General features: G+C 36.3%; 1 protein-coding gene across 2 annotated transcripts in view; it reads right to left on the minus strand.

Moving 5' to 3' along the window:
- Positions 1 to 811: 811 nt before the first annotated feature.
- The window catches only part of WDFY1 (WD repeat and FYVE domain containing 1), a 64,442-nt gene continuing 43,884 nt past the window's right edge, over positions 812 to 21,369 (minus strand). The window contains exons 6-12 of one of the 2 annotated variants that reach the window (XM_077155271.1): positions 20,008 to 20,120; positions 18,260 to 18,386; positions 15,129 to 15,228; positions 7,972 to 8,073; positions 6,304 to 6,434; positions 5,114 to 5,222; positions 812 to 4,306 (exon numbers count right to left, since the gene is read on the minus strand). In XM_077155271.1, the coding sequence (XP_077011386.1) occupies positions 4,247 to 4,306; positions 5,114 to 5,222; positions 6,304 to 6,434; positions 7,972 to 8,073; positions 15,129 to 15,228; positions 18,260 to 18,386; positions 20,008 to 20,120 (742 nt within the window). In that variant the 3' untranslated portion in view covers positions 812 to 4,246. Of the gene's footprint in view, positions 4,307 to 5,113; positions 5,223 to 6,303; positions 6,435 to 7,971; positions 8,074 to 15,128; positions 15,235 to 18,259; positions 18,387 to 20,007; positions 20,121 to 21,369 lie in introns of both variants that reach the window. The other variant, XM_077155270.1, reaches the window with a different exon arrangement.

The following is a 21,369-nucleotide window of genomic DNA, read 5'->3' on the forward strand; positions in this document are numbered from 1 at the left end:
GCACTGACTCACGAAACAGAACTGCTCTAACAGAGGGTCAGAGGTTACGTGATCTCCATATAATTGGTTGCACATAGGGCCTATGCATGCTGAGCAGTGCTCAGCCTGATGGCTCAAATGGGGGTTCACAAAATTCAAAGAGATGATACATAACCTCCCTTACATAAAACACACATTACATATGTATTAACTACATTTTCTAGCCTCTGTAAATTGATGTATTAACATCCCCAGGCGACAAATCCCCCCCATACCTAGAAAAATTTGACCCAAGTTGCAGACACCCCACTTTCAAATATGGACAGCCAATCCCACCCTTGCAGGCTTCCCACAGAAACCGACACAAATCTTCTTTCTCAGTCCTACTTGCTCTCTCTACCTTGTGACGGATTCTGATGTTTCCTCATGCAGCCCTGAATGGAGTGCTCTCCTTTCTCTCCAGGGAACTGGAGTATAATATATCTTTCAAATTCTTCTGGTTGCGCTCCCTCTTGATCTATGTCTTGTCTTATCATACCTCACACAAGGTAATACAAACAAAACAACATGTTACCACATTAAGGCAGAGGGACAGAGAAAGAATATGCTCTCAAGTCAGACAGAGCTGGACTCTGGAAACTTCTACCTGTTGGAAGTTTGGTTTTCTCATCTGCAAAATGGGGAAAATTATGCCTTGTAGAATTGTTGTCAGGACCAAATAAGATAATACAGGTAAAGTATTCAGGACACGGAGGGTGCTAAATAAATGTGTTGTCCCTCCGCCAGATCAGACACAACAAAGCTAAATTAAGGAACATTATAACAAGCAAGGAACATTTTATTGTACTTGTATTCTCAAAAAACAACAACAAACAAATAAAAACAAATCCCACAAAAACAGAACCCATAAACAAGAGCAAAGAACAAAGTTTTCTAGCCTCTCTGGGATACACAGGGGCTCCATTCCTTATAGAAACATAGCTAGTACAAGAACAAAATGTACTAATTAACATTACCTTTTGATTCCCCAGTCAGAAAAACACTTTAAGTTGTATTCTAATATAAACTTGTTGTACAGTTAAATTTCATCTTACTCAAAGAGCCATTGTACAGTAAACTGCAGAAAATAGAGTAAGCATTCAATAATCTGCTCACATTTAACAACTAAGTAATAGACACTTGAATAAATACAGTATGTATTACTTATTTGTTAAACCTCACATTTACAATGAGCAGGTGATTTATGATTAATAGTAACTGGTTTCTTACATTTTAGGAGACATCAGATCCAGTAATGGAAGTAGAAAGTATTTTAATGAAAACTGATTTTTAAAAATATCTCCTTGGGTCTGAGCCACTACTGTATTTATTACACACTTGGATCAGCTTAAAAAAAAACATAGATATCAACAAACTTAATTCTTTAGAGGGAGCATAAAAACAGTGACATATTCTAGAGCAATACTTTTGTTTATATTCTCTAGATAGCAAGACTACTAGTACATAGTAAACAGAGATTTACAATATAAAGAACAATTCGTTTCCATCTAATGCCATTTCTATCATTTGGACTAATAAAGGGCAATTTTTAAACATGTTTAGAGTGAACAATTGGCATCTCCTTATCACAAGCATACTAGATCTAAATATAAGGACCTTGTCCAACATTCTGTATTTCTTAATCCCTATCTGTACCAACAAGCTTGAGTTTTCAAGAATAAAGGCCAATAAACTATTAAAGGATGAACTGTTTTAAATGACCCACTAAGGAGTAATATAGTCAAAATAAGGCAATAACTATATGTCTGCCTATACCTTCCTTATCTTCCTAGTCAGTAAAATTGAGAAAATAATTTTTGCCCATCTCTGTAAAAAATATTATTACCCCATATCTACCTAATGTGTAACAGGGACAAGACAAGACTGCCATGTGTGTTTTAAAAAAATGATATAATAGACTCAGGCAGAGAGAAAACCACATTCAAACATTCTCCTTTCCTCTTCCAAGATACTCTACTCCAATTCTTCCTTAAATATAAATTTCCTTCTTGATTGACTTAACTTTTCACCTTAGCAGGTGTTATCACCACCTTATGTTCTCTGTGAAACAATGTATTTTTCATTAAGAATGTCTCTTTTTTTAATTAAGAATGTTTTTAAATAAAAAAAGACTGAAAGCTATGGAGTATTTTCAGCAGCTGTGATATTCTGCCCAGTCCACCAGAGAAATGTCAAAAATTACATTTTACACAAGGTAAAGGCAAACAAAACCACAAATCAGCACTTTTCAACAAGGCAAGGAATCAATCATATTCTATTTTCCTTTCAGGATTTAATAAAATCCTCAAGACAGCACCTTTGGATGGGCTGAATGATTAACTGAACTGAAGTTAATACGTGAAGCTTAACATTCAACATTGTGATTTAGAAGTTAACATCATTCAATTTTTCATCCAGGCTATGTTAGTAATATATATTTTGCAAAGAGCCTATAAAATGTTTTAAAGAAAAATCTTTTCCAGGTAATAAAAAAACATACAAATTATAAGGAACAACAAAACACTTCAGTCTTACTTCCGAAGACAAGTCAACTTTCGGTACTGACCATTCTAGAACATGATATGCCTGACCTACTTTCCTTTGCTTACCATTTGTGCCACATGACCATTAAAACTTCTTAGTTGAACTATCATTCTTAAATGTTACAGTTTCTCTGAGCTGTATTTACAAAAGAGTCCATGCGTCAGATTCACCATATAAGAATGACCATGTCATCTTGATACAATCCCAAGACCAGGAAGGAGTGAATTCTTATCAATATACATTAGTAAATCTAACAAAAATATTGTTGCTATTTTTAGATTTGTCCTTAAAAAAAAGGAGGTCCCTCTCCACTTATTCTACTAACTTCTAGTTACCTTAGTAATAAATGCATGTACTGGTCATTAAAAAACAAATAAATATCTGAAGATTAAAGACAGCCTCCCCATTTTCCACCTCTTCCCCATCCTGGTATTAAGTGGCCAAAAGATCTTAAAATGCCATTTTGTACAACAGATTTTGGTAGTTGTTATGAAAGAAATTTGCAAGTTAGGAACTACTGTTTAAGACCTGGTTAAGGATTACTGCTCTGGGTCACCAGTTTCCTTCTATGAGATACTAATAAATGTTAATTTCAACTAAAGAATGAAAACTTTAGGTTTAAGCTTTGGTGTATATTAAATTGTCACCTCACCCCATGGGCTCATTCGGGAACTATAAATAGACTGAGTCTGTTAGGAGGAGGAGCTGGGCTGTTCCACAGAACAGGATCACCTCCCATCATAATCCTGCGTAGCTAGGTTTTCCATTAGTTGTCACTAATTGCAAAGAGAAAAAGTGGCTTATGTGATTCCCACATTAACAGCACCATAAAAATGTTTTTTTCTCAGGGCACATTTGTGAGAAAGGGCAGACTGTGGACTGTCTTGTTTAGTACAGAAATTTCACAGCTACTTTCGTAACACCTACAAAGGTGCACCCATGGCATACTGGCCAGGAAGAGGAATAACTGAAGTGAACCAAATATTAAGGGCAGGCTATGGCACTACTTGATGAGAGCAGTTATCATTAAGAAGGTCATCAATAACTACTATTTACATACTGCCAGCAGAAAAGGAGAGATCTATGGTTTCTTTAATTCCTATTGCCACCCCTCAAGAAAGAGAGAATAAATCCTCCGTCCCCTAATTCCTGCTCCAACCACAAATCACCACAAGGAGCCCTCCAGAAGCCAGCCAGTCTGAGTAGAAGTGTGTTTCTGCTTTGAGAAAATTCTAAGTTATTTACTTATTAATTTTTTGCATGGGCAGATACCGGGAATTGAACCTGGGTCTCTGGCATGGCAGGTGAGAACTCTGACACTGCGCCACCATTGCCCACCCAGTCATGAATTTTTGTTCAATTTTTTCCCCCTCTTAAACTCTCATTTCCGAGATTATTCTTTCAAAACATATCAGCTGATTGTTCACAGGGAAATTATGTTGAGGTAATTTCATTTCTCAGGAAGCCATTACAGATAAACCATTTCCACATTAGTCCCCACAGGTAGTTCAATGGGTATCCAAAACACACTTTGACACGTTTTGTCTTTTTTAAAAATGTTGATTTGTTTTTAAGCAGCTACTATCCATTCACATGACAGTTACTGTGGTGCAAAATACATGGGAAGGATTTCATTTGGTGAAGGTTGCTGTTTATAAGGTATATAAATCACTCAGCTGCTGGGTCAATGAGGAGAAAATCCAGTTGCCAAACTGCAACCAACCACAGGTGTCATGTCCCATATCTGTAAGAGAAGTAAGATTCAGGGAGAAGGCACCATTGATCACGTTGTCAAACAGTCAAAGTCAACACTGAAAAACAAACAGCTGTTAAACTTGGAAAGGTATTAAAATGACTAATTCTCTCATTCTCTTCTTTCTTTACTACTAAATCTCCCTAAGATTTATATAGTGATAAAACTATATGGTTCACTAAAACATGATAAAAGTTTATAAATATGATCCTGATATTTGAAAATTCATCATAATACTTAACTATAAATTTAGTGGGTTTTTTCCCCCTTTCAAAGCCCACTGGGAATATAAAACATTGCACAGTTTCACAACTCAAGAGTGATATGAAGTAGAAAACACTGTCAATTGTATATTAGTAACCCAGTGATATAAATTTAAAAAAATAAGTTGTTATTCCTTACGATTAAGAAGCCTTCTGCCCAAGATGCAAGGGACCTTTAGGAAGGGAAAGAATAACTATAGAAAGGAGTCTACTGAGACCCATGCCAGCTTGGAGGAGGAGGACACTATGCTTGCTTAGGGCTGACAGTGACAGAAGGGGTACCTGGTAGCTCACCAGCTCACTCCGTAAGACTAATAAGACAAAGGGAAACTCCACCAGGATCAGCATCTCTAAGGGAGTGGAAACTCATAGACATGCCATTTGTTACTCAGGGTGTTTAACTGACAATGGGTTACTTATAAGAAGGGAAGGCAAGCTTCCCAGTAAGAAACGGTAATTGTACTGGAAATGTCATAAACCCATTCACAGGATTGGAGTGGAACCATCTGAATTTGAGACAGTGAAGCCAGGTTACCTTTACAACACGATCAGTCCCACAGGTCACCATTAGACCCCTGGCAACATCCATGGACATGTGGGAAATGTTATGTTTTCCTTCATGAAAGGTTGCCAGAGAAGTCCGACTAACAAAGAGAAAAGAGATAATTTAAAACTCACCTGGCTGTACCTTGAACCAAGGGATAAGTCTCATCCCCACCCCCCACCCCCACCAGCACAGAAGAAATACTTATAATAAGAGTATTAAAATTTGCTCCTAAAAACGTGGCTTCAATTTTGAAAACTGAATTTATAATTAAAGGCATGATTCACTGTTTTATAAAATTCCTCAAATAACTGGTTTTCATTTTCCTAGTGGAAAGGTTGATACATTCCTAGACATAAAAACAAAAGCATTTAACATGGAAGAAGAACTGTACCCCCAAAACCATAGAGCATGGGCCAACATTCACCAGAAGTCTGTAGGCCTTTCCAAGTGTTTGCCACCATCTGCTGACAGATGTGGCTCTAATTCTGCTCTGGAAGGTTGGTAGCATTAAACTCAATCACCAGTTCCTTTAACAACAGCAAGGATGATGAACTAGCTTTCAAATTTGGGCCTCTGCTGAGGTTTGCAGTCTATTACTTTAAAAGATGGTTCAAAAAGAAGGGGAACAAAATGTTAGTTCTGCCCTAAAGGATCTATCTGAGTTAGGACAGAATGGAAATAGGTAATAGAGAGATTTTTTCTTATACACGAATAGTTATTTAAGAATAGCGAGATCAAATTTTTGTGGAAGAAAGGACATTGGTCTCTAGCGTTTTCTCTATAAGTTAAATTTACATATACATGTGAGCAAAAATTGGAAAATGGGATATTTTTTGTACACAGTCAACTAAGTCACTGCCATCAATTTACACACTGTTGCCAATGCCCCTGTCCTTGCACAGTGCCCTGCCCAGTGCAGGGGCTCAGAAATGAACAGTGAATGGCTGGACTGCTCTTAGTCATGTTCTTCCTCACAATGTTTCGGAGAAATCTGACCTCATGGCAAGGGCAGCTTGAGATCATCAGTGACTAAGTTCTGCTGCTAGGATAGAATCCTCTTTAGAAACTGTTCACGAAATTCAGAAGAGACAAATATATGCATAGAAATATATTCATATTATTTCCCAGGCTCTTCACATTCCAGATGCACAATAAAACAAAGATATGCAAGCACTCACTCCTCGTCTTTGATGGAGTCATAACAGGAGTCACAAACGCGGACCTGGAACTCGAAGCCCATGACTGGGTAACTTGAGCGCTTGCTGCTACACTTCCCACAGACGGCCTGTCCGCATTTCCTGCAGTGATGCTTCGAGGATGACCGGTAGGAGGAAAACAAGGAGTTTAACCTTTGCTTTCATGTACACAGTTTCCCTTTAGAGTTGGGGGAATGGGAGTGGAGATTTGCCTTGAATTATAATCACCCCAATTCAATTTATCAATTAAAACTAAAAAAAAAAAAAAAAAAAAGACAATTTCAATACTAGTCAAGGATTTCTAAGTGACTAGATCTTAGTAGTCACATACCACATTTAATAAAATTTATATTATTTACCTACTTGTCAACAAACAAAATTATTAGAGCAAAGTTCACTTAGGAGCCCAACCCACTGGAGATTTGGGGAAGGAAAAATCTATTCCTCTTTAAGCGAAAAGTTTTGAAATAAAGTTTTCAATATAATATGCCCTCATGAAGAAGCTAATATGCATATTCATGTTTTGCTATTTCTTTTAATCTTTCAAATGTGATTTTGGAAATAAGCTTCAAGAATATTCCAAAATAGTTCAAATATTACTATTATTGATTTTGACATTCTTTTACTACTTTTCACTGTCTTCTATTAGTTGTCAGCACGTAAGTTTATAAGTGATTTTTTCATGTTTCCATTAGAAATAGGATACATTTCACTCATCAATTATGATGCACTAGTTACAACTAGACATGCATGGTGAAAATGTGGCTAATGACAGAATCCAGAGACTATTTTAGAGCATTAGAAAGTTATGAGCACTAAAATGATTCCTGCATTGCCGGCTAGTCTGAATTAGACCTTACTACAATGCAGCCTTGTAAGTAATCCAAAGTTTATTAACACATAAACTTCAGGCTAATTTCTCATAGGGGTGTAACCAGTAAAAAAAAAAATGAATGAAATTGGCATTCTTTTTTACTCACCAGCACAAATTCATATTCACCCTGAGTAAGTGGCTACCTTCAAAGCTGCTGAAGGAATATATTTTTTGTACAACTTCAGTAATTCATGAATACCTAGAGGTCTAACAGCGTCTTTGGAATCTATGGGCTATTTGGGGCATGTTTCTTTAACTTAAAAAAAAAAAATCCAGTACTCAAATATGAAAATGTTCCAGGTATACTTAGAATAGGACAATCTTAAAATTTTAGAATAATCTTACAATCTTTGGGTCAGAGTATGCCAGTGAGGGCTAAATCATTAGTTAACTTTTTATTTATTTTTTAACAGAATAAGGCCTATGATTGTATGCCCTAATTCATTCTAATTTCCTGTTGGGCTAGCAGGACACACTGACTTTAATAAGTAATAGTCTTAAACGGAAAGATCTTCCATCTATTTATAAACAGGGTCAGGATTTTCTATGAACCCCTGCTTTTCCAGTGCAGAACACGGGGAATAGTTAGGTAACTGTCTCCTTGGTACCAGGAAAGACCTTGCTTATCATTAGCTATACAACAGTAGTGATAGAAAAAAACGTAGAAACTCATGGAATTTGCAGGAACAAAATGTTACTCCAAAAAAAGAGAGAGAGAGAGAAAGATTAAATTAAAAAGTCATTAGCCCTATGACAATTCAATGTTGGTTACTCACCTGTCTTAAGCCCAGTGTCTTAGTGTCCCACATCTGCTTTATATTCCAGAAAAACGGTTGTTCACATTTCTGACAAGAATCACTTTCTAACCACTGAGGAGCCTGGAAAGGAGCAAGCCAAAGCCAACATCAATGTTCTATATTTTTATACTGACTTTTCAGAAATTACTCAAACAGTTCTAGATCTTGTTGGAGCTATTATTCCTCTTAAATTCCTCCATAATCTATAAATAGGAGGGAAGGATCAAATGTTCACTTTGAATTCTCAAGGGTTCTCTTTACATATTTCTTTTTTATGCCAAAGTTGTTTGTAATCTACATCCAGTACTAGTAAAAACCCACTTCTTGCAGAATCTGGTGAACTACCATTTGGAAAGGCTTGCAGGGTCACACAGTGGCTGTTTTAGTTTGCTAAAGCTGCCAGAATGCAACACACCAAAGATGGAGTGGTTTTTTGTTTGTTTTTTTGTTTTGTATTGTTTTTAATATTTTTATTGAGAAATCTTCACACACATACGTTCCAGACATGGTGCACAATTCATGGCTCTCAACATCATCACATAGTTGTGTATTCATCACCATGATCATTTTTTAGAACATTTGCATCACTCCAGAAAAAGAAATAAAAAGAAAAAACTTATACATACCATATACCTTATCCCTCCCTCTCAATGACCACAAGTATTTGATGGATTGGCTTTTAATATGGGAATTTATTTACTCAAAAATTCAGTTTCTTCAGAGGAAAGGCAGCTGGATTTCACCAGAGGTTCTCCGTTACATGAGAATGCACACAGCAACATCTGCTGGACTTCTCTTTTGGCTTCTGGGTTCCAACGGTTTTCCCCTGGATGATTCCTTTTTGTATCTCCAAATGTCTGGGCTGAGTTGCTAGTTCTGAGATGAGGTATGCTGAGCTCTCTTCTGACCTCTCTCTTTTAAGGCTTCAGCTAATTAAATTAAACCTCACTCATAGTGGAAGGCACTCCCCTTAGCTGACAACAAATGTAATCAACCATAGATGAATTTCATATACTAATGATTTAAGTCCACACAGACAGAACAATGGGGCATCATCACCTGGCCAAGTGAACCCTTGAACCCAACTATCACAGTGGCCAATAGGAAGGGTCCAAAAAATACAATTGTTCTCCTGGGGGTGCTTCATATGTCAGATACGTTTGTCACCTCCTCCTTTCCCAGTTCTCAAAAGCGAGTTCCTTCCTGCTGTGTGCTCACACAGCCATTCTGCCAACCTTCATTTTAGTGGTAAACTCATTGGTATTGCTGTTCTTTGGGCACATTTCTCCCCCCACCCCCCACTAATCAATGAGTTCTTTAAAATAGAGGTTGGGTCTTACTCATCTTTATATATCCACAGTCTGTCCCAGAGTAACCCTTTCACAAATTTCTGCAGAAATAGATAAAAATGAAGTTTTTATTTATTTTAGTATATATTTTAAAAATATTTCTCTTAAAATGAGAAAATATTTCTCTCAACAAAAATTACAAATTGCACTCGATTATAAGACCTATTAAAAATCTAACCTCAAGCATCATTTATGTATTATAGGTGCAATAAAAATAATAGAAATAGTATTTTTTATAAATTCAGCTGAGCAAAGACTATAGAGTAAAAACTTTTTTTACCTGATACCTGATAAGAGGAGGCAATGTTGGTAGAATAAGGAATCACAGAATTTCCAACTTATCCTAACCCACTGCAACTGAACTGCAGTGAAAATGGAGGTAGATTCTGCTGCCAAAAGATCAAGAATATTTTGTTGCAGGGGGAGGAAAGCAGGTACAGCTTCCTACTCTTATTTTTGAGACACTCACAAGCCTAACTCTTGCAATATCACAGTTATGTGAAGCAAAAAAAAAGGAAGTGCAAAAATGTATTCAGAACAGCCACCTGCAAACAATTATAGTAAGGGCTGATGTGTTTAAAGGAGGACAGAATGCAGGCTTTAATAAAGACAGAACAATGGAAGCTTATTTTATTTTTATACTTTCTATACTTAATAGCAGGGAACTCGATGTTCAATTACTGTCCCAAAATATGACTATAAAAAGAATTCTGATTTGCAAATCTGCCAATTATTCATCAGTGCTGCAGAAATTAACTTTCATATACAATTAATATGTTTAAGTTTCTATTTTCTTTGCCCACACAATGCCAATTAGGTTTACATTATAATAAAAATCCTAACAAACAAATTTTAGTGGTCTGGAATTCAGATGTTTGCCCCGTAAGGGAAATCAAATGTTTCCAAATATGGTAACAAAACATGCTTCAAGAAAAACTGTACTTTTTTTTCCCTTTAAATTCTCATTCAGACTATTAGCAGCTTGTTTAATATGTGCTACACAGCAGAATTATTTTTTTGTTTTCTGATTCACAACATCAGTCCTAGAAAGGAATGAGATGAGTAGAACTGGGATCAGGAATAGTAGTTTTAAGAAAAACTGTACTTAACAGTCCTACATAAAAGTAGATAGAAACTAGAATGCAGACAGAAAAATGTATTACCATACAACAGAATGGTTCAGGGTCAGAATGGTGAGGTTGTATCATCAAGAAATGAGTACATTATATCAAATTTAAACATTTTCATTAAAATGGTTATTTTTATAAGGGGTGGGCATTTGAAGAATTTTTTTTCAATTACTTAGAAAATTCCCTTACAGGAAGGGCCTCATTCCCTAGCAATGTCAGTTATGCAAAGCATCAGTGGGTTTCCTAACATTTTAGAGTGTTTCAAGTGACTCAATTTTAAGCAGTGGCATTTCTTTTAATATAATGATAAGTCAACTTTAAAGAGTGATCCAAGAGTGAGCACGAGTGGTTATACTGGCCTAGATTCAGGATCAGATCTCCTGCATTCAAATCCCAGCTCTGCCACTTCCCAGCTCCATGTCTTCAGGCACGTTCTTTAACTTTCTGTGCCTTGGTTTCCTCCTCATTAAAAGATGATAACGTTATTGACCTCATAGAGCTGTTGAGAATTACATGAGTGAATGTCTGTGAGGTGCTCTGACAGAGCCTGGTACATGGTATGTGTCAATTTCATCTCCATTTGACAGGCAAAGAAACTGTGACTCAGAGAGTGAAGCACGGTGTCCACGTGAAATAGCTAGCAGGCAGAAGTCCAGGATTCCAAAACACATGCCTGATCCTGCTTGTCCAGTCCACTCCAAACAAACTCTGTAAACAGGTCACATTAAATTCAACATGTGGGGTGTCCTAAGTTCCAAGCACCAAGAATGGTTCTGGGACATGATGGCCAACAGAACAAGAGTCCTTGCCTTCAAGGAGGATAATCTGCCTAAGAAGGTTTAGGGAAGACTACTGCTCTGCTGTCCTTGAGGGTGTAGGAACACAAGGGAAGAAAATTGCACCTAAAATAATTTGAGATGACAACCTAAAAACAATCAGAAAGAAAAAGGCTTTTTGGAACATAGTATAAGAAATATCCAAAACTTTGTTTCTTTTAGTATTTGTAATTGACATTAAGTGTTATGCTTTAAGTTCTTATAAGCCATTCTATTATATGCTTATTCTCTAAGGAGATCAAGTTTTATTTTTGTTTTGTGCTAAGAGATGCGAAAAAGAACATTAATCAAGTATTCTGACCATTTCATTCTCTTTTCTACATCTTGTTCCCTCTGCCAATCTGAACAAAGATGATATAACAAGAATAATTTCATTATACCACCGCTACTACTAATCATTGCACAAATGTACACTATGCTAACATAGAATATTACACATTCTGTAACCTACTAGTTTAAAATAAAGTTATCTTTACAAGAGGATTAATTCTTTCTACTTATTGTTACTAACTCATTTGTATATCTTATGCCTTCTTCCAAATAAGGAACCCCTCTAACTATCTATAATTTGGGAGGAAGACAAATTTGCTTCCATCCTGACAGTGTGGTAGCTAATAGCCACAGTGGGTTGGAACAGCTGCAGTCAGCATTTCCAAATATTTAGAAAGAAAATCTAGGCATGCACTGTAGGGCCAGAGGATCTGGGATCAATCTGCTATTTCCTTGCCTAAGGAAATCCCACAGTCATACAGAACTCTAAGGATTCAAACCCTTCAGATCATAGGCTGCTTACTTTGCACTACACATTTACTTAGCTCATAAAAAGGAAACAATACTAAATGCAATGCATCTTTTTGACACAGTCTGCTTTCCTACCAAATCTGCCAACCACTTAGGATGATAAGATGCAGAGTGAAATATGTTCCCAACCACTGTGCACCTAGTTTGGGACGATCCACAGACAACAAAAAAGGAAGTGAATTACCTACACAGGAAGTACCACAAGTCATGGGGCTATTTTTTCCTTCCCCTAAATGTACAAATAGACTCCACAATGATGCAACCTTGAAGGTAAGAATCACACTTCTAGGTTCTAACCATCTTTTCTAAAAGAATTTATCAAGGTCAAGAATACTAGATTGAAATGCCAGATGTTAACCCTTAGAAGAAACACCAGTAAAACTGGATCCTACTGGTCTCTTCCCTCAATCTCCAATGAAAATGTCGTCTCTGGGTTTTCTGCTCTCTCAGAGATTGAAAAATGATGAGTTAAGAGCCAGAGAAGGGAACAGCATAGTAGCAATTCCTGATGCATACAACTAGTACTTAATAAATATAAAACACACTTCAAATAAATCTTTGCAAAAGAAATATTATACATTCTGTAATTTTGAGCCAATACTACATATATTTAATAAAGAGTTATTCTAAGCCTTACTATTTTGTTTTGCTAAAGCTGCTGGAATGCAATATATTAGAAATGGACTAGCTTTTACAAAGGGGATTTATTAAGTAACAAGTTATAATTCTAAGGCCATGTAAATATTCAAATTAAGCACCAACAAGAGGACACTTTCTCAGAAGAAAGGCTGCTGGCATCCAGGGTTCCTCTGTCTTATGGGAAGGCACATGGCGACGCCTGCTGGCCCTTCTCTCCTGCATTGGCTTCAAAATGGCTCTTCATCAACTGTGGGTCCTTCTGGCTTCTCCTGAGGTATTTTCTTTCTCTCTTAGCTTCTCTCAGGTCTGAACTCTTTCAAAATGTCTCACTCTTAAAGGACTCTAGCAAGTGGATTAAGACCCACCTTGAATGGGTGGGGTCACATCTCCATGGAAACACCCTAATCAAAAGGTCCAACCTAATAATAGGTCTACCCTGCAAGACTGGATTAAAAGAACATGGCTAGTTAGCCACGGTGTCTCAGCAGGCAGAGTTCTCGCTTGCCATGCCAGAGACCTGGGTTCGATTCCCGGTGCCTACCAATACAAAAAACAAAACAAAAAGAACATGGCTTTTCTGGGGTACAGTTTCAAACCAGTACATTTACTAAGAAATTTCTAGAAAATTTAAAAAGGAAATTAAGGGCGGGCCGCGGTGGCTCAGCGGGCAAAGTGCTTGCCTGCTATGCCGGAGGACCTCGGTTCGATTCCCGGCCCCAGCCCATGTAACAAAAAACGGAAAAACAAAAATACAATAAAACAAGAAAATGTTTAAAGATGTTTCCCTTTCTTCCTTCCTTCCTTCCTTCTATCCTTCCTTCCTTCTCTCTGTCTTTCCTTAAAAAAAAAAAAAAAAAAAAAAAAAAAAAAAAAAAGGAAATTAACTAGTAGGCATGGAATCAGAATTTTCTCTACTTGAATGGCCTTACAAAATTACCAAACAATTCTATATAACCTAGCAAACTGTACTTTCATATTATGGACTGCATTTTAGTATTTTTTAGGCTAGTTTATTTCCTTCACTGGATTATAGGCAAGGATCTTTGTGTACAGAATGTGATTTCCATAAAGCTTGAAAACAACAGTAATGTCACTAGTTTTTGTTATAAATTTGATTACTTTCTCTGGGGTGTGATAAAGACGCAGTTTTATTCAACGAGCATCAGACTCATTTAAGGCAACACAAAACAGACAAAAGCAGGAATGGATGAGAAAGATGCATTACTGCATAGGGCCCATTGTAGTGTTGCACAGCACTTGATCAAATCACACGACATCATGTGATACAATATTAACAAACCATTTATAAGAATGTTAATTTCTCCACGTTATGACAATTTATGCTTGATACATATTTCTGAATTTAACCTAAATGCCAACATCCTACTGGTACTCTAAAATCTTCTCTGGCTTCAAATCTTTTGCTATCTACATCACAACTTGTAGATATCATGTGAAAAAGACAGATACACTGGTGTTGGCAGAGATGAAAATGTAAATCCAATTTGGAAATCATACAACACCCATTAAAAAAAGCCTTAAACACACACATATCCTTGGACCTAGAAGGTCTATTTTCAGAAATTTTTCTGAAATAAAGAGTTCAATAATTGGACAATGGCAGGGTCAAGAATTTCCACTGTCACATTATTTCAAATAGGAAAAAAAGAGAGATTAAACAATTAGAGTGCTGTCTAAAGAACTGGAAAAGATCTTAAAAGTCATCAAATTCAACTATTTCACTTCATGGAACAGGAAATGGAGACTTAGGGAAACAAAGGTACTTATCAAAAAAATGTTCCACTATTCAGTGGCTCAACCAAAGTCAGAACTCAGGTTTCTTGAAATGAATATTATGTGAACATCAGCTGGCTTTTTAATTTACTATTGCTGACATGGACTCAGTTGAAGAGAGTTCAAAGAAAAATAAAGATAGAGAAAGAGATATACATTCTCAGAAAAATGCCTGGCACCTATATACACTCCAGACTGAATCACTGAAACATCTCTTGGTGTTTGCGTAACAGGCATCTATGGGGCCTTAAAAAGTGCAGTGGAGGGCCTCCATGCCTCTATGCGCTCCAGTTCCCTGGATAAGCTGGGGCACTTTATCAAGTGTTTTCTCAGTGTAACTCTTGAAGTTAAAAATAAGACTTGCTGCTCAATATGACTGTGTGCATTGCTTATCACTAGTGGAAACTTTCAAATAAGTAGAGGCTGCAATGCAAAATGGAATGAGAGACAACACCAATAAGCAGAACAGTAAAAAGCTGAACTGGCTGCACCTCAGTCAGCATTTACAGCCAGCAGCAAGGGAAACTAAGAAGCCAGATGGCTCAGGGATTTCTCCTGGTCAGCCTTGACATGCTCTTTCTTCTTACCTCTTCTCTACTAACATCCATATTCCACACTGCAATTCCACCATCCGAGGAACAAGAAACAAGCTGCCTTGTGAGCTGAAGGTAACAAAGCGACTGCACCCTGTCACTGCGAACAAAACATACATCAGTCACTGTTCTAAAATGAAAAAAAGAAAAATTGTTTTCATTTAAGCTAAAATCTCTCCCCTCATTAGAATCAACAACTGGCATTTTATCATTGACTCTATTTCTATGGTAATACAGATTCTAGTATAAACTTTATCTGCATTCTATAACTCATTATACAGAGTAATAGTTTCTATAAAATAAACACAATTACTTTCAAATCAGTTATTAAGAATTGCATGCAGGTCAGAGACAAAATGAGGACTAGAGTTGTCTGGACCAACAGCCATGAATTTTTTTTTCAGGTGTACAAGATTTCTCTATTTGTTCAAAAACAAAGTAGAACATGAGAAGAAAAATTCTCTTACTGAGACAGAACTAATATGAACAAGTAATTAAAGACCATGGAGATCACTGGTAGCATGTGTGCACACAAGCATGCATACATAAAAACACTTAGAAGGGGTGAAGAGCCCTGCCCTCTTTCTGCCTACTTGTCCAACCACTTACTCCTCTGAACACCTAAGACAACAATCAATGGTCTGTAGAATTTTGTACAGAATTTTTCTTGGCTACTTTTCAACTTAATTCTGCTTGTTGAAAATTCTGCTTCCAACCAACAAAAAGGAAAGGTAAAATGGTCTTCCTGGAGCAATTTCAAGACTAGAGTCCAAGGGCCTGAGTATTAGAGTGTCACAGCTTAGGCAACGACTGCTCCAAGCCATGTATTAATTCTCCTTACTGAAATACGCTTTAGAATTTAGAAAAATGAGTTAGGCATCTAGTTCAATAGCTTAGTATCACAGCATGCAGTCTTCCATGGTCAAAGACCTTATATGTATTTTCTACTGCCTCAAGGTGGGAGGTGCTCTCTGAACAATGAAAAAAATCCAGCACTCTTCTGCTCTGAACAGAAGAGACACTCAGGACTAAGAAAGAATAGTTAAAAGTATACTGAGCCCTAGCAAATTGATACTTTAAAAGATGGGATTTGGAAAAGCAGTTAAAAAGACAAGGATTTGGGGCAGTGTGATGGTGGCTCAGTGGCAGAATTCTCACCTGCCAGGCCGGAGACCTGGGTTTGATTCCCAGTGCCTACTCATGCAAAAAAAAGACAAATCTTCTACTCCTGTTTCAAGTAAGATATCCAAGAAATCATTTTCTTATATATTATTATTTGAGAAGTTCACAATTACCTTCTGAAAACAAGGTATTTTAATTAAGAGTACAAAGTATAAGAGTAAAAATAACTAACAGTAACAACCTCGGGCACACGCTTAGGGTTTATAAGGTGCCAGGAACTGCTCTAAGCCCCTTATGTAAATGAACTCATCTAATCTTCACAGCAGCCCTGAGAGGTGAGTTCTATTACTACCCATATTTTATAAATGAGAAAATGAAAGCAAAAAGAAGCTGAGCAACATGCCCCAATCCATGCAGCTCAATGAAGCTGAGATTTAATTCAAGGTTGGCAGGTTTCCAGCCCATGTCCCTGACCAGTGTACCACACTGTCGGGTTCAAACAGGTGATAAAGACAATGTAGCTATAGTTAATAGAGATGTTTTATTCTTACCAGATCACTTTATTTATATATTATATTGCAATGTAAATGAAGCTTCTCTTTAAAAAGAAGCATCTTGTTTGAGAGTGGCCAAGTTAGCAAACAAAAAACTGTCTATTAAGCACAGAAAGAAGGAAAATGACTGCTAACCATTTTTCTTGTAAATTATTTCCCTCAGCAATTAATTTGGTGGTTGAACTATTTTATGACATTGTTGTACTGTAATTATTTATTAAAGAGCAGTACAATTAAAACTCATAATAAACAAATGCAAAATATCATAATGAACTGGAAAGAAAGAAAAAAAACTCTACAGAGATGGCAGGCAGAAATATAAAGGGCAAGTTATCTGATCAAAGAGGTGGAACTTCCATAGGTCACTTCCAATTTGTACATCTAGGGAAAACAGAAAGGCAGCTGAATAACACATATTTTAAGAGGGACGCTTTCTTTCCCAGGGAGCTAAAAATACTATAAAATCCTAATTACTGCTTACTTTTCAGATATAATTTCTAGTGATGTAGTTCCTGCATTTTGTATACGTTAGTTTTTATTCTGTACTTTTCTATTGCATGCAAACACAGAGCCAAATGGCTCAAGTCCAATGAATGGCCAGTAGAGACTGCAATTTAGTTTTGGAGGCACACACAATGATTTTCAATAACTCAGTGTACCTGATATTGAGCACCTGTTGATGTGCTCATTAACACAGGTGATATATAGGCATGAAGTTGGAGCAGAAGGGAAGCCTGACATAGCTCCCTTCCAGAGATGCTGGGACACATTTTGTCTCAATTGCCTTGATGTTAAGAGCTACAGATCTCTTACTAGTGGTACCCACATTTCTGTTTTTTAATATACCACTTGCTTTTCTATTTAAAAAGGCAAAATGCAATAAAGTATAAAAAAATAACTGTACAAACATGCTACGCAGGCAAAAATGGTAATTGTGGCAAAGTTGGACTCCTGGCTATCTATACAGCACTACCATAATATGGATAAAAATGTTCAAAAGTTCAAAATTGGCACAGGGAAGGTGGTTTACACTGTCAATGTATAAAATACAAAAAAGGGAATATATCAAAATTGAAGATCACTTTTTTATTTAAGAGATTATATTTGCAGAAACAATAAGGAATTTGAAAAGAGTTTAAATGTTTAGCAGTGCCAAAACAAAATACTTCTTAAAAGTCAAGATTTATACTTCCCAAACGTCTCTCAAGGGAGTAACTGTTAAATATAGCAAGAGACTGAACAGTACAAAGAATCTGTTTTGATTTTCATAATTTAAATGTGTACCACTGACAACTGGTTTCATTATCATAATACAAATTCTCTACTTCTCTTGGAGAGAGGTTCATTCATATAGTATTAGAATGTTAATGCTTCCTCTGCCTCCCCTCAAACTCAGATTCTTTTCCTACCCTCACTGTACCCCTACCCTGTACCCCCTTAGTCACGCACTGATGGCCTTGAAGCAAGAGTGTCCGGCCTTTCCTCCCTCCGATGTCCCACATGATGATGCTGTTGTCAGATGCTCCTGAGAAGAGTAACCGCTGAATAGGGTCCCACCAGAGGCAGGCGACACTACCTGGGGGGGTGGGGGTCGGGGAGGTAAGAAATTGATTGATTGATTACCTATAACTCTACATGAAGACATACAAATTTGACAGTTGCAAATCAAACAAGGATGAGCCAAGTCTTTAGGTAAAATTGGATCTTCATTGTACAAAGAATCATTAAACCATTTTACCATGAATCATAAGAAGCCACAGTTCATCCCTTACCCAAAGTTCTAAGATTAGGATTTTCTGTTCTATGTTCAACTACTTTGAATACAAAGATTTTTAAAGAAAATTTTCCTTGTTTTGCACTAAAAAATATATATACTTTATATGGCTACTTGATATATATGAAAGGCTAATTTAGAAAAAGTTTTCAGAGAGAAAACAAACAAACAGCTACTATTATTTAATGAAGAAAGTCAATGAAAGTTTACTGTGGTCATCCTGTACAAAATAAAAATCTAGATTATTTCTGGTCTCTGAGACTATGCAGGTAATTTACTCCAAGATGTCTGTGTTTAATAAAACAAAAACCAAGTGCCTCAGAAAAAAGGAATGTAAGAGTATCACACGATTATGCCAGATAACTCAGATTAAAAGAAAGAGAAATAGTTTCTCACATAAACTTTCCAATAACAAAAGACATAAAAGAAATATTCCTCAAAACCAGCTACAGGGATCAAGTCTGCATGAATCCTGCCCCTGTTTAATTCCGTGCCTCAATTCAGCTATAGGTCTTTCTATGTGAAACTACAAAGGAGTCATCAGAACCTATTCTGACCTTAGCAAACTCTATTCCATCTAAACCAATTAGCTAGATGCATTTTAACTTGTTAAATCGAAAAATACCAATTATTGTCATAAATAAGTCCATCATTAATTCTATGAACAAATTCCCAATTTTTCAATCTACATCAAATGGCCTCACAGCTCCTAATTTGCAATTCACAAGAGAATTTGATCCTGTGCTCTGTAGAAAAACTATATTATGTTATAGCTTAGCATCCAATGAAACCTCTTTATTACACATCTGCACCTGATGAGTTGCCCAATGCAGCAAACAGAATGTTAAAGTCTGTCAAAGAGCTTAGCCAACTTATTGCACTGTAGAAATAACAAAACCCCATACAGTAATTTTTTTCCCTTAATCCTTTCCCAGGGTATATTCCCCGAGTAAAGGCTGTACATACATTTCCTTTAATTTTATTGGTCTAACAGGTCTTGCCCAGAGATCTAAGAAACTGACAAATAAAAACAATAATACTGGGTGCACACATGGTTCAGTGTGTAGAATGCTTACCTTCTACGCAGGAGATCCAGGCTCGATTCCTGGACCATGCACCCCCCGAAAATAATAATAATAATAATAATAATAATGACAATTCTTTCAAAGATCTTAGCATTTACAAGGAATTTTATAAAGGTCTCCTGAAAACAACAATTTAATTTAAAAAGGTTAACAAGATAGAAAATACTATCCACACAAGATGTTTAGAAGGAATTTTAACAATACAAAACCAAATCTAACACCCTACCTTCACCTACATATACTAGTCTTAGAGATCATTCATGAAACCACAGAGCTGGAAACTGAATTTGGAGGTCCAAATTACGTGAAAAAAACCTTTGGGTGATTACACATCCTACCTTCATGTCCTTTGAGGGTTGTAATAACTGAACAGGTGTTCTGTTCAAGCTTCAGCAGGGTGATCTGTCCAGAATAATCTCCAACAAAAGCATACTGAGTATCAAAATCATATCTGAGAAGCAGTCACGGATATTTAACACAATTTATCTGGAAATCCTTCCACAAAAGAGTTATCAACTTCATTCAAAGTTATAAAGTAGAAAACATGCATTTTAAAGAGGGTAAGCTCAAAACTAAAACTATAAGGAGAAAGGAAATACTCAAGTAAAATTCATGCAATCTAAATACTGAAAGAAAAAATTAAAACAGCTGAAATTACTGGAAAAATTAATGTTCATTCATTAATTCATTGTGTATTGGTTACTATAATAAGCAATATCCTAGGAATCAGCAATAAAAAAGATGCATATGAGATGGTAGAGTAAACAGACATTATAAGTATATCAAGTGATAAGAAAGTATAAAATAGTAAAATTACTCCATAATGAAAACAGCAAGAAAGAACTGGAGCAAATGACTATCTATGAACTATCCCTGGAAATAATATAAAACTGACAGCAAATACAGAACATGAATGCATCTTTCTTTTGGCCTTGATTATTTAAGCTTTAAGCAAAAACAATTATTTACTTTAAATTGCTGGGGATAATTTACCTTTAAGAATTGCAACAGCAGTTGCCTGGAGTCATAGTAAATTTAAAATTTTGATATTAACGACTGGTGACAACTGATTACTTTTTCAGTCAGTTTGTGGCCAGAGACATTGTGAGAAATGAGTACTTAGACATCATAGAGAAACTACTAGTTTAATTCCAAAGAACAGTTAAAAAGGGCATTGCAGGCTAGGCCATGATTATTTGATTCTGTGAGAAGTCTAATACATAACAAAAACATTCATTTAGTTTCAAGTTATATGTGTTTATTTTCCCTGGTTTGATCTGAAAATGTCTGGCACTATTTTAAATGCTTACTTTAAATACCTCACGTTGTTCATTCATTTGTAGCAAATAGTTTTACTAAAGATTTTCAACGGAAAGAATTTTACTCTGTTGGACATTCAACTCGGAGAGAAAATCTCCTGCCAGGTATATGCATGTTGTTTACTGGGTCTTCATCTTGTCATCTTGCCATCACCAAATACATAGATATTTGCAAGGTGGGCTCTATATGAAAAAAAAAGTCATATAAGATTTTTAAGGCAGCAATTTCTAATTTCTGGGGATGCTGATGTATCTGAGAAAATAATAAATATTATGGACCCTCTCCACATAAAAAGGTATTAAACAAAAGTTTTGTACAAAATTTCAAGGAGTTTATAGACTCCCTTAGCCCCTATGTGCAATTCAAGGTCACAAACCTCC

The sequence above is a fragment of the Tamandua tetradactyla genome, chromosome 3, assembly GCF_023851605.1.
Source record: "Tamandua tetradactyla isolate mTamTet1 chromosome 3, mTamTet1.pri, whole genome shotgun sequence".
Lineage (NCBI taxonomy): Eukaryota > Metazoa > Chordata > Mammalia > Pilosa > Myrmecophagidae > Tamandua > Tamandua tetradactyla.